This window comes from Salvelinus fontinalis, unplaced genomic scaffold (genome assembly GCF_029448725.1).
Source record: "Salvelinus fontinalis isolate EN_2023a unplaced genomic scaffold, ASM2944872v1 scaffold_0102, whole genome shotgun sequence".
NCBI lineage: Eukaryota > Metazoa > Chordata > Actinopteri > Salmoniformes > Salmonidae > Salvelinus > Salvelinus fontinalis.
Window position 1 is genome coordinate 170,946 of NW_026600311.1, and position 14,478 is coordinate 185,423.

Genomic DNA, 14,478 nt, shown 5'->3' on the forward strand with positions numbered 1-14,478 from the left:
ATCACCAGGGAAGATACCCAGCGTCTGGTGATGTTACAGGCCTGGCGGAGCATCACCAGGGAAGATACCCAGCGTCTGGTGATGTTACAGGTCTGGCAGAGAATCACCACGGAAGATACCAGCGTCTGGTGATAACACAGGCCTGGCGGAGCATGACCAGGGAAGATACCCAGCGTCTGGTGATGTTACAGGCCTGGCAGAGCATCACCACGGAAGATACCCAGCGTCTGGTGATGTTACAGGCCTGGCGGAGCATCACCAGGGAAGATACCCAGCGTCTGGTGATGTTACAGGTCTGGCAGAGCATCACCACGGAAGATACCAGCGTCTGGTGATGTTACAGGCCTGGCGGAGCATCACCAGGGAAGATACCCAGCGTCTGGTGATGTTACAGGCCTGGCGGAGCATCACCAGGGAAGATACCCAGCGTCTGGTGATGTTACAGGCCTGGCAGAGCATCACCAGGGAAGATACCCAGCGCCTGGTGATGTTACAGGCCTGGCAGAGCATTACTAGGGAAGATACCCAGCGTCTGGTGATGTTACAGGTCTGGCAGAGCATCACCACGGAAGATACCAGCGTCTGGTGATGTTACAGGCCTGGCGGAGCATCACCAGGGAAGATACCCAGCGTCTGGTGATGTTACAGGCCTGGCAGAGCATCACCACGGAAGATACCCAGCGTCTGGTGATAACACAGGCCTGGCGGAGCATCACCAGGGAAGATACCCAGCGTCTGGTGATGTTACAGGCCTGGCAGAGCATCACCAGGGAAGATACCCAGCGTCTGGTGATGTCGATGCATCGCAGACTTCAAGCAGTCATTCCATGCAATGGAGTCATTGTGACCAAATATTAACAATGATTACTTTATTCTACATCATGTTAAACTGTCCAATGTTTTTTGATGCTCGAAAATGGGGGGGGGGGGGGACTATGTACAAAAGCTTCTATAATTTCTAAACGGTTCATCCGATATATATGAAAACACCCTCAAATTAAAGCTGACAATCTGCACTTCACCCTCATTGTCATTGTATCCTTTAAAACTCAAAGTGCAGAACCAAAATTCCAAAGAAATTGGTCACTGTCCAATGAATGATGGTGCTCACTGTATATGTATGTTGCTTTAGGCAACATGGCTGTCATACTGTTCATTATCTATAAACTGTTCTTGGGAATCATTTTCTATTCTAGTATATACTTTTCTATTCTAGTATATACTTTTCTATTCTAGTATATCATGTTCTATTCTAGTATCTAATTTTCTATTCTAGTATAAAAAGTTATATTCTAGTATATCATTTTCTATTCTAGTATATCATTTTCTATTCTAGTATATCATGTTCTATTCTAATATATCATTTTCTATTCTAGTATATGCTTTTCTATTCTAGTATAAAATGATCTATTCTAGTATATCATGTTCTATTCTAGTATATCATGTTCTATTCTAGTATATAATTTTCTATTCTAGTATATCATTTTCTATTCTAGTATAAAATGTTCTATTCTAGTAAATCATTTTCTATTCTAGTATATCATGTTCTATTCTAATATATCATTTTCTATTCTAGTATATCATTTTCTATTCTAGTATAAAATGTTCTATTCTAGTATATGCTTTTCTATTCTAGTATAAAATGATCTATTCTAGTATATCATGTTCTATTCTAGTATATCATGTTCTATTCTAGTATATAATTTTCTATTCTAGTATATCATTTTCTATTCTAGTATAAAATGTTCTATTCTAGTATATAATTTTCTATTCTAGTATATAATGTTCTATTCTAATATATCATGTTCTATTCTAGTATATCATGTTCTATTCTGGTATATAATTTTCTATTCTAGTATATAATTTTCTATTCAAGTATAAAATGTTCTATTCTAGTATTATTCTAGTAATTTTCTATTTTTTGTCTCATATGGTGTGACTAGTCTAAATATACAATGGCACATTAACCCAGCAGGTTGTAGAAGCCTGTTTGTCTGGCGTATTTACTTCACACTAAAGTCGCCGTTGAATTCAAAAGGCACACGTGACCCGAACGCTAACGTAACACTGTTTTAAAAGCCCTATAGAAAACCCCCAGACTTTATAGCCTGTAAAATAACGTGGGCCTTTTTGGTAGCCACCACTGTTGACAGTCCTATGCATAATTCACTACGTTTCCTGACACAGACATGAAGTCGGTTAACAATTCATAGAGTCACGAGGGAAAAGTCTTTGTTATTATCCTGTTCCACTGAACCCCCCCAAAACAATCCTGACTCCTGTCTCACATGAAAATTCTTTACTTTATTCTGTATTTCACAGGTGGCATTATCAAAGCACGTCTCTCGCTTACGCTTGTCAAAATACAGCTATAACACCCTCCCCCCCCCCCCTCGCTGCGCTGTCCCCTATTGCTGCTCATATGAGAGCTTCGGTAGAGAACGTGTGATCAACAAACAGTATGAGAGGAGATATGGATATTTTTTTTACAACAGAGTTGGTTCCTGTTTAAGATACCTTGATATTTAAACTACTTCCTCGCTTCATCTCCCCGTTTATTCATGAGCTGCTCTGCTGTCTGTAGAATCATCAACTAGATGCTGACAAATATAGGAGATATCTTGTAATTTAATGAAGGATATTATCTAGCAAGTTAAGCAACTTTGGTCGCTTGACTTTTGTTTGACTGCTGTTACAAAGAGGCTAATAGTCTGTACTCCGGCTGCGCTCCGTGGGTCCTGAACACGCTCCGTGGGTCCTGAACCCGTGGGTCCTGAACACGCTCCGTGGGTCCTGAACACGCTCCGTGGGTCCTGAACACGCTCCGTGGGTCCTAGACACGCTCCGTGGGTCCTGAACCCGTGGGTCCTGAACACGCTCCGTGGGTCCTGAACCCGTGGGTCCTGGACACGCTACGTGGGTCCTGAACACGTTCCGTGTGTCCTGAACACGCACCGTGGGTCCTGGACACGCTCTGTGGGTCCTGGACACGCTCTGTGGGTCCTGGACACGCTCTGTGGGTCCTGAACACGCTCCGTGGGTCCTGGACACGCTCCGTGGGTCCTGAACCCGTGGGTCCTGAACACGCTCCGTGGGTCCTGAACACGCTCCGTGGGTCCTGAACACGCTCCGTGGGTCCTGGACACGCTCCGTGGGTCCTGGACACGCTCCGTGGGTCCTGAACCCGTGGGTCCTGAACACGCTCTGGGGGTCCTGAACACGCTCCGTGGGTCCTGGACTCGCTCCGTGGGTCCTGAACACGCTCCGTGGGTCCTGGACACGCTCCGTGGGTCCTGAACACGCTCCGTGGGTCCTGAACACGCTCCGTGGGTCCTGGACACGCTCTGTGGGACCTGAACCCGTGGGTCCTGAACACGCTCCGTGGGTCCTGGACACGCTCCTTGGGTCCTGAACCCGTGGGTCCTGGACATGCTCCCTGGGTCCTGAACCCGTGGGTCCTGGACACGCTCCGTGGGTCCTGGACACGCTCCGTGGGTCCTGGACACGCTCTGTGGGTCCTGAACACGCTCCGTGGGTCCTGGGCACGCTCCGTGGGTCCTGGACACGCTCCGTGGGTCCTGGACACGCTCCGTGGGTCCTGGACACGCTCCGTGGGTCCTGGACACGCTCCGTGGGTCCTGGACACGCTCCGTGGGTCCTGAACACGCTTCGTGGGTCCTGGACACGCTCCGTGGGTCCTGGACACGCTCCGTGGGTCCTGGACACGCTCTGTGGGTCCTGAACCCGTGGGTCCTGAACACGCTCCGTGGGTCCTGGACACGCTCCGTGGGTCCTGAACCCGTGGGTCCTGGACACGCTCCGTGGGTCCTGAACCCGTGGGTCCTGGACATGCTCCCTGGGTCCTGAACCCGTGGGTCCTGAACACGCTCTGTGGGTCCTGAACCCGTGGGTCCTGAACACGCTCCGTGGGTCCTGGACACGCTCCGTGGGTCCTGAACCCGTGGGTCCTGAACACGCTCCGTGGGTCCTGAACACGCTCCGTGGGTCCTGAACACGCTCCGTGGGTCCTAGACACGCTCCGTGGGTCCTGAACCCGTGGGTCCTGAACACGCTCCGTGGGTCCTGAACCCGTGGGTCCTGGACACGCTACGTGGGTCCTGAACACGTTCCGTGGGTCCTGAACACGCACCGTGGGTCCTGGACACGCTCTGTGGGTCCTGGACACGCTCTGTGGGTCCTGGACACGCTCTGTGGGTCCTGAACACGCTCCGTGGGTCCTGGACACGCTCCGTGGGTCCTGAACCCGTGGGTCCTGAACACGCTCCGTGGGTCCTGAACACGCTCCGTGGGTCCTGAACACGCTCCGTGGGTCCTGGACACGCTCCGTGGGTCCTGGACACGCTCCGTGGGTCCTGAACCCGTGGGTCCTGAACACGCTCTGGGGGTCCTGAACACGCTCCGTGGGTCCTGGACTCGCTCCGTGGGTCCTGAACACGCTCCGTGGGTCCTGGACACGCTCCGTGGGTCCTGAACACGCTCCGTGGGTCCTGAACACGCTCCGTGGGTCCTGGACACGCTCTGTGGGACCTGAACCCGTGGGTCCTGAACACGCTCCGTGGGTCCTGGACACGCCTCTTGGGTCCTGAACCCGTGGTCCTGGACATGCTCCCTGGGTCCTGAACCCGTGGGTCCTGGACACGCTCCGTGGGTCCTGGACACGCTCCGTGGGTCCTGGACACGCTCTGTGGGTCCTGAACACGCTCCGTGGGTCCTGGGCACGCTCCGTGGGTCCTGGACACGCTCCGTGGGTCCTGGACACGCTCCGTGGGTCCTGGACACGCTCCGTGGGTCCTGGACACGCTCCGTGGGTCCTGGACACGCTCCGTGGGTCCTGGACACGCTCCGTGGGTCCTGAACACGCTTCGTGGGTCCTGGACACGCTCCGTGGGTCCTGGACACGCTCCGTGGGTCCTGGACACGCTCTGTGGGTCCTGAACCCGTGGGTCCTGAACACGCTCCGTGGGTCCTGGACACGCTCCGTGGGTCCTGAACCCGTGGGTCCTGGACACGCTCCGTGGGTCCTGAACCCGTGGGTCCTGGACATGCTCCCTGGGTCCTGAACCCGTGGGTCCTGAACACGCTCTGTGGGTCCTGAACCCGTGGGTCCTGAACACGCTCCGTGGGTCCTGGACACGCTCCGTGGGTCCTGAACCCGTGGGTCCTGAACACGCTCCGTGGGTCCTGAACACGCTCCGTGGGTCCTGGACACGCTCCGTGGGTCCTGAACCCGCGGGTCCTGGACACGCTCCGTGGGTCCTGAACCCGTGGGTCCTGGACATGCTCCCTGGGTCCTGAACCCGCGGGTCCTGAACCCGTGGGTCCTGGACACGCTCCGTGGGTCCTTGACACGCTCCGTGGGTCCTGGACACGCTCTGTGGGTCCTGAACCCGTGGGTCCTGAACACGCTCCGTGGGTCCTGGACACACTCCGTGGGTCCTGAACCCGTGGGTCCTGAACACGCTCCGTGGGTCCTGAACACGCTCCGTGGGTCCTGGACACGCTCCGTGGGTCCTGAACCCGTGGGTCCTGAACACGCTCCGTGGGTCCTGAACACGCTCCGTTGGTCCTGGACACGCTCCGTGGGTCCTGAACACGCTCCGTGGGTCCTTGACACGCTCTGTGGGTCCTGAACCCGTGGGTCCTGAACACGCTCCGTGGGTCCTGGACACGCTCCGTGGGTCCTGAACCCGTGGGTCCTGAACACGCTCCGTGGGTCCTGAACACGCTCCGTGGGTCCTGGACACGCTCCGTGGGTCCTGAACACGCTCCGTGGGTCCTTGACACGCTCCGTGGGTCCTGGACACGCTCCGTGGGTCCTGGACACGCTCCGTGGGTCCTGAACACGCTCCGTGGGTCCTGGACACGCTCCGTGGGTCCTGGACACGCTCCGTGGGTCCTGGACACGCTCCGTGGGTCCTGAACACGCTCCGTGGGTCCTGAACACGCTCCGTGGGTCCTGAACACGCTCCGTGGGTCCTGAACACGCTTTGTGTCGAGATAGCCTTACGTCTGAAATGCGCTGAATTAATTGAGGACCATACAGTGGGGCAAAAAACATAATTTGCAAATCAATTAATAAAAAATCCTACAATGTGATTTTCCGGGATTTTTTTCCCTCATTTTGTCTGTCATAGTTGTACCTATGATGAAAATTACAGGCCTCTCTTATCTTCTTAAGTGGGAGAACTTGCACAATTGGTGGCTGACTAAATACTTTTTCCCCCCACTGTAATAACGCTCTGAATTTATGAAAAGCCTGTTTCGCAATTGACAACAATGTAACTGCCGATCAAAGATAGTTACTCTATACTCACTAAATAAATATCAGTTTAATCTGAAGTCTTTCCATAGTGGCGCAGCCAAGCCGTCTCGGGCATTAAAACCATATCTTGGTTTTAATTAAACACCTTAAATGGGTGCTTCTGATTTTTGTGGTATTTCCTGGGACTCTCAGGATAAATGTGAATTATTAATTCACATTATTATACACTACAATACACCTCAAACTGCTCAGCTGAAACAAAAAGAGGACTGTACCAAAGATGCTTAAAAAGAAACTAAGATATTACCACCAACCTGAAACTCCTCTGCTATCTTGGGTCCGTCCAGGAAGAGTCGTGTGCTGAGGCAGTCGACGGGACCGAAGCTCCCTGTGAACTCCTTGTACTCCTCGAACACCTGAGAGAGAGCGAGAGAGAGAGAAGGACAGAGATAAAGAGAAAGAGCGTGAGAGAGAAAGGGAAAGTACAGAGAGAAAGAAGAGAGAAGGGGAGAGGACACAGATAGAGGACAGAGAGAGGACAGAGAGAGGACAGAGAGAGAGAACAGAGAAAATGGGAGAGGACAGAGCGAAGGGGAGAGGACACCGAGAGAGGACAGAGAGAAAGGGAGAGGACAGAGAGAAAGGGAGAGGACAAAGAGAGAGGACACAGAGAGGGGACAGAGAGAAAGAAGAGAGAAGGACAGAGAGAAAGAAGAGAGAAGGGTAGAGGACAGAGAGAGAGAACAGAGAGAAAGGGAGAGGACAGAGAGAAAGGGAGAGGACAAAGAGAGAGGACACAGAGAGGGGACAGAGAGAAAGGGAGATGACACAGGGAGAGGACACAGAGAGAGGACAGAGAGAAAGGGAGATGACACAGGGAGAGGACACAGAGAGAGGACAGAGATAAAGGTAGAGGACACAGGGAGAGGACACACAGAAAGGTAGAGGAAGAAAGACATAGGATAACATGAGCATCTATTCTCACTATCATCCGTACCTGATTCAACAAATCAACAGCGTGTGTGTGTGTATCTAATCAAATCAAATTGTATTGGTCACATACACATGGTTAGCAGATGTTAATGTGAGTGTAGCGAAATGCTTGTGCTTCTAGTTCCGACCATGCAGTAATATCTAACAAGTAATCTAAAAATTCCCCAACAACTACCTAATACACACAAATGTAAAGGAATGAATAAGAATATGTACATATACATATATGAATGAGCAACGGCATAGGCAAGATGCATTAGATGGTATAGAGTACAGTATATACATATGAGATGAGTAATGTAGGATGTGTAAACATCATATAAAGTGTCATCGTTTAAAGTGACTAGTGAAACATTTATTACATCCAATTTTTAATTATTAAAGTGGCTAGAGATTGAGTCAGTATGTTGGCAGCAGCCTCTATGTTAGTGATGGCTGTTTAACAGTCGGATGGCCTTGAGATAGAAGCTGTTTTTCAGTCTCTCGGTCCCTGCTTGGATGCACCTGTACTGACCTCGCCTTCTGGATGATAGCGGGGTGAACAGGCAGTGGCTCGGGTGGTTGTTGTCCTTGATTATCTTTATGGCCTTCCTGTGATATCGGGTGGTGTAGGTGTCCTGGAGGGCAGGTAGTTTGCCCCCGGTGATGCGTTGTGCAGACCTCACTACCCTCTGGAGAGCCTTACGGTTGTGGGCAGAGCAGTTGCCGTACCAGGCGGTGATACAGCCCGACAGGATGCTCTCGATTGTGCATCTGTAAAGGTTTGTGAGTGTTTTCGGTACCAAGCCACATTTCTTCAGCCTCCTGAGGTTGAAGAGGCGCTGCTGTGCCTTCTTCACCACACTGTCTGTGTGGGTGGACGATTTCAGTTTGTCCGTGATCTGTACGGCGAGGAACTTGAAACTTTCCACCTTCTCCACTACTGTCCCGTCGATGTGGATAGGGGGCTGCTCCCTCTGCTGTTTCCTGAAGTCCACGATCACCTCCTTTGTTTTGTTGACGTTGAGTGTGAGGTTATTTTCCTGACACCACACTCCGAGGGCCCCTCACCTCTTCCCTGTAGGCCGTCTCGTCGTTGTTGGTAATCAATTCTACCGCTGTAGTGCCGTCTGCAAACTTGATGATGAAGTTGGAGGCGTGAATGGCCACGCAGTCATGGGTGAACAGGGAGTACAGGAGGGGGCTGAGAACGCACCCTTGTGGGGCCCCAGTGTTGAGGATCAGCGGGGTGGAGATGTTGTTACCTACCTTCAAAACCTGGGGGGGCGGCCCGTCAGGAAGTCCAGGACCCAGTTGCACAGGGCGGGGTCGAGACCCAGGGTCTTAATGATGAGTTTGGAGGGTACTATGGTGTTAAATACTGAGCTGTAGTCGATGAACAGCATTCTCACATAGGTATTCCTCTTGTCCAGATGGGTTAGGGCAGTGTGCAGTGTGGTTGCGATTGCGTCGTCTGTGGAACTATTGGGGCGGTAGGCAAATTGGAGTGGGTCTAGGGTATCAGGTAGGGTGGAGGTGATACGATCCTTGACTAGTCTCTCAAAGCACTTCATGATGACGGAAGTGAGTGCTACGGGGCGGTAGTTGTTTAGCTCAGTTACCTTAGCTTTCTCTGGAACAATTGTGGCCCTCTTGAAGCATGTAGGAACAGCAGACTAGGATAGGGATTGATTGAATATGTCCGTAAACACACCAGCCAGCTGGTCCGCGCATGCTCTGAGGACGCGGCTGGGAATGCCGTCTGGGCCTGTAGCCTTGCGAGGGTTAACACGTTTAAATGTTTCACTCACCTCGGCTTCAGTGAAGGAGAGCCCGCAGGTTTTGGTAGTGCGCCGTGTCAGTGGCACTGTATTGTCCTCAAAGCGAGCAAAAAAGTTATTTAGTCTGTCTGGGAGCAAGACATCCTGGTCCGCGACGGGGCTGGTTTTCTTTTTGTAATCTTTGATTGACTGTATACCCTGCCACATACCTCTCGTGTCTGAGCTGTTGAATTGCGACTCTACTTTGTCTCTATATTGGGACTTAGCTTGTTTGATTGCTGTCTGAGGACGTGGTTAGCGATGCTGTCAGAGGACGTGGTTAGCGATGCTGTCAGAGAAGGTGGTTAGGGATGCTGTCTGAGGACGGGGTTAGGGATGCTGTTTGAGGATGTGGTTAGGGATGCTGCCTGAGGGGGTTAGGGATGCTGTCTGAGGACGTGGTTAGGGATGCTGCCTGAGCGGGTAGCGATGCTGTCCGAGGACGGGGTTAGGGATGCTGTCTGAGGACGTGGTTAGGGATGCTGTCTGAGGACGGGGTTAGGGATGCTGTCTGAGGACGTGGTTAGGGATGCTGTCTGAGGGGGTTAGGGATGCTGTCTGACGTGGTTAGGGATGCTGTCTGGGGACGCGGTTAGGGATGCTGTCTGAGGACGGGGTTAGGGATGCTGTCTGAGGACGGGGTTAGGGATGCTGGCTGAGGACGGGGTTATGGATGCTGTCTGAGGACGGGGTTAGGGATGCGGTCTGAGGACGTGGTTAGGGACGCTGTCTGAGGACGTGGCTAGGGATGCTGTCTGAGGACGGGGTTAGGGATGCTGTCTGCCGTGGCCAGGGATGCTGTCTGAGGGCGGGGTTAGGGATGCTGTCTGAGGACAGGGTTAGGGATGCTGTCTGAGGACGTGGTCAGGGATGCTGTCTGAGGACGCGGTTAGGGATGCTGTCTGAGGACACGGATAGGGATGCTGTCTGAGGACGTGGTTAGGGATGCTGTCTGAGGACGTGGCTAGGGATGCTGCCTGAGGACGCGGTTAGGGATGCTGTCTGAGGACGGGGTTAGGGATGCTGTCTGACGTGGTTAGGGACACTGTCTGAGGACGGGGTTAGGGATGCTGTCTGACGTGGTTAGGGATGCTGTCTGAGGACACGGTTAGGGATGCTGTCTGAGGACGCGGTTAGGGATGCTGTCTGAGGACGGGGTTAGGGATGCTGTCTGACGTGGTTAGGGACGCTGTCTGAGGATGTGGTTAGGGATGCTGTCTGAGGACGTGGGTAGGGATGCTGTCTGGCGGGGTTAGGGATGCTGTCTCACGGGGTTAGGGATGATGTCTGGGGGGGTTAGGGATGCTGTCTGGGGACGTGGTTAGGGATGCTGTCTGAGGACGGGGTTTGGGATGCTGTCTGAGGACGTGGTTGGGGATGCTGTCTGAGGATAGGGTTAGGGATGCTGTCTGAGGACGTGGTTAGGGATGCTGTCTGAGGACGGGGTTGGGGATGCTGTGTGTGTGCAATATTAATATAAATATAAAATACCTTGGGATACATGGCCGCTGACATGACATCCTCCTCTGTGATGTCATCACCGTGCAGCAAACGAAGCCCGGCCTCCAGGGCATCGAAGTCCAGCGGGGGAAGGGTGGCGCCGGGACGGCCCTCGATACGGGGGAGGGATTTTAGAACCTGTGAGGGGGGAGAGGGGAGAGGAGATACAGCCATCGTAAAGACTTCGTATTGGTCATTTTACATTGCCAGAACAGTAGATTTTTTCCTCCTTTTACGAGGACTTCATCTTCCTCGTTCTGCCGCTGTGGTCTACAGTCTCAAGGACATTATGTCTCCTTTTTCTTGGTGGTGTTTTTCAAAAACAAAGAAGTGTTATAAGTTGGACATGGTTGCCCTGCCAACGTTAATTAACTGACAGTAGGCCTCCTCAAAAAGAATGTGGTGTATAAAATAGAAAAAAGGAACATTCTATTGTGTTCCAGGAGTTCAAGTGTTCTAAGAACCTCCGCAGTTCCCCTGTGACGATTGGCCAATACAGGACCACCCTGGTTGATAATTGGCTAATTCAATACGTGTGTACGCACACACACATTCCTTTATAGGAAAGGACTCGTCGTTTCATACAGGAAAATGACTGGTTCTCTCTCTCTCTCTCACACAGTAAAAGGAGTCAACCAGGGGTCATATGAAAGGGCGTTCCTAGAAGAGTGCACTTCTAACCAAAGCCAGTGTGCCACAACAGCAGGAGAAATTACATGGACATTCTGGAGGGCTCTCAGAGAGAGGTAAAGAGGTAAAGGTAGAGAGAGAGAGAGAGAGAGCGCCCAGAACAAAAAAAATACAAGAAAAATTACAAATCCTTGATTTGGCAGTCAAAGACTATCAGAATCCTGTGGATACCCCAATTACAGAAGAAGAATTTTTGGAAAAACTATGCACTCTCCAACCCAAAAAGTCCTGTGGTGCTGATGGTATTTTAAATGAAATGATCAAATATGCAGACCACAAATTCAAATTGCCTATACTCAAACTGTAACGGTTTTCTTCCGTTCATGAAGGAGAGGACCAAAATGCAGCGCGGCTAGTGTTCAACATGTTTAATAAACAAGAGACGATAACGTGAACACTATACAAAATAACAAACGTGAAAACCGAGACAGTCCTATCTGGTGCAGAACACAAAGACAGAAGACAACCACCCACAAACCCCAAACCAAAACAAGCCACCAAAATATGATTCCCAATGAGAGACAACACAAAACACCTGCCTCTGATTGAGAACCATATTAGGCCAAACATAGAAACAGACAAACTAGACACACAACATAGAATGCCCACCCAGCTCACGTCCCGACCAACACTAAAACACACAAGAATTCTGGTCAGGACGTGACACAAACTCCTCAACATTATCCTCACTGCAGGTATTTTGTCCCGATATTTGGAACCAAGGATTGATCACACCAATCTATAAAAATGGAGACAAATTTGACCCAAATAATTACAGAGGAATTTGCGTTAACAGCAACTTGGGGAAAAATCTCTGCAGTATTATAAATAGCAGACTACATCATTTCCTTGACGAACACAACGTCCTGAGCAGAAGCCAGATTGGATTTCTAAAAAATTATCGTACAACAGACCACATTTACACCCTCCACACTCTAATTGATAAACAAGTCAACCAAAACAAAGGCAAAATCTACTCGTGTTTTGTAGATTTCAAGAAAGCATTATTTTTTATAAACTAATAGAAAGTGGTATTGGAGGGAAAACATATGATTTTATTAAATCAATGTACACTAAAAGCAAATGTGTGGTTAAAGTTGGCAACAAGCAAACAGACTTCTTCTCTCAGGGGCGGGGAGTGAAACAGGGCTGCCCAATAAGTCCAACACTATTTAACATCTACATTAATGAATTGGCAAAAACATTTGAAGAATCGGCAGCACCTGGTATCACCCTACACAACACTGAAATCAAGTGTCTGTGGTATTATTAGTTTAGTATTATTTATTTGAATTGCGCGCCCTCCAATTTCACCAGATGTTGTTGACTGGTGTCCCGCTAGCGTGAGATAGCCTCAGTAGGGCTCTAAGTTAGTTAAGGATATAAATCTATGTGTCTCTGAAGTCACAGTACATTATGTTCCCAATACAAACACCTCCAGTTCCCCTACTGTGCCCCCCTAGTAATGGTGTGTGTGTCTGTGTGTGTCTGACTTTGAGGGGACGCCACAGCAAAGTTTGTTATTATTCTTCTGTGACTGGAGGCTACTGCTTCTCTCAGGAGGGAGGGAGGGAGGGAGGGAGAGAGGGAGAGAGGGAGAGAGAGAGAGGGAGAGAAAGGGAGGGAGAGAGAGGGAGAGAGAGAGAGAGAGATTATTTGAATCCCAGGTTGTCCCTTTACCCATGAATAATTCCCCAAATCTTCTCAACATGGTTGATTTAACACTCCTGGAGGTCTGCTTTCTCCCCACCTCTTTTTCTATTGGGAGGTACTGACACAAGTGGGCAATGTTGTGTGTTTGTGTGTAATGTTTGAGTGTGTGTGTGTTTGTGTGTAATGTTTGAGTGTGTGTGTGTGTGTGTGTGTAATGTTTGAGTGTGTAGGTGTGTAATGTTTCAGTGTGTGTGTGTGTTTGTGAGTAATGTTTGAGTGTGTGTGTGTGTGTGTGTGTAATGTTTGAGTGTGTGTGTGTTTGTGTGTAATGTTTGAGTGTGTGTGTGTGTGTGTGTGTAATGTTTGAGTGTGTAGGTGTGTAATGTTTGAGTGTGTGTGTGTGTGTGTGTGTAATGTTTGAGTGTGTAGGTGTGTAATGTTTCAGTGTGTGTGTGTGTTTGTGAGTAATGTTTGAGTGTGTGTGTGTGTGTGTGTGTAATGTTTGAGTGTGTAGGTGTGTAATGTTTCAGTGTGTGTGTGTGTTTGTGAGTAATGTTTGAGTTTGTGTGTGTGTGTGTGTAATGTTTGAGTGTGTAGGTGTGTAATGTTTCAGTGTGTGTGTGTGTTTGTGAGTAATGTTTGAGTTTGTGTGTGTGTGTGTGTAATGTTTGAGTGTGTAGGTGTGTAATGTTTCAGTGTGTGTGTGTGTTTGTGAGTAATGTTTGAGTTTGTGTGTGTGTGTGTGAGTAATGTTTGAGTTTGTGTGTGTCTGTGTGTAATGTTCCTCCCCTCTCCATCTCTCTTTCTCTCCCCCTCCATCTCTCTCCCCCTTTCCTTTCCCCCCCTCAATCTCTCTCTCCCCCCCTCTCTCTCGAACCATTCAGGACCACGGGTGGTACTGTAATAATGATGATACTGTAATAAGGGTGATACTGTAATAAGGGTGATACTGTAATACGGGTGATACTGTAATAAGGGTGATACTGTAATAACGGTGATACTGTAATAAATATGATACTGTAATAAGGGTGATACTGTAATAAATATGATATTGTAATAAGGGTGATACTGTAATAAGGGTGATACTGTAATAAGGGTGATACTGTAATAAATATGATATTGTAATAAGGGTGATACTGTAATAAATATGATATTGTAATAAGGGTGACACTGTAATAAGGGTGATACTGTAATAAGGGTGATACTGTAATACATATGATATTGTAATACGGGTGATACTGTAATAAATATGATATTGTATAAGGGTGATACTGTAATAAGGGTGATACTGTAATAAGGGTAATACTGTAATAAGGGTGATACTGTAATACTGTAATAAATATAATACTGTAATAAGGGTGATACTGTAATAAGGAGGATACTGTAATACGGGTGATGCTGTAATAACGGTGGTACTGTAATAAGGGTGATACTGTAATAAATATGATATTGTAATAAGGGTGATAATGTAATAAGGGTGATACTGTAATAAGGGTGATACTCTAATAAGGGTGATACTGTAATAAGGGTGATCCTGTAATAACGGTGGTACTGTAATAA

At 49.3% G+C, this 14,478-nt stretch overlaps 1 protein-coding gene across 1 annotated transcript in view; it reads right to left on the minus strand.

Annotated features, from left to right (window-relative positions):
- Nucleotides 1-14,478, minus strand: part of LOC129843264 (pyruvate carboxylase, mitochondrial-like) — a 195,649-nt gene that overhangs the window by 12,291 nt on the left and 168,880 nt on the right. The window contains exons 15-16 of the mRNA XM_055911884.1: nucleotides 10,567-10,713; nucleotides 6,598-6,699 (exon numbers count right to left, since the gene is read on the minus strand). Of these exons, the coding sequence (XP_055767859.1) occupies nucleotides 6,598-6,699; nucleotides 10,567-10,713 (249 nt within the window). The remainder of the gene's footprint in view (nucleotides 1-6,597; nucleotides 6,700-10,566; nucleotides 10,714-14,478) is intronic.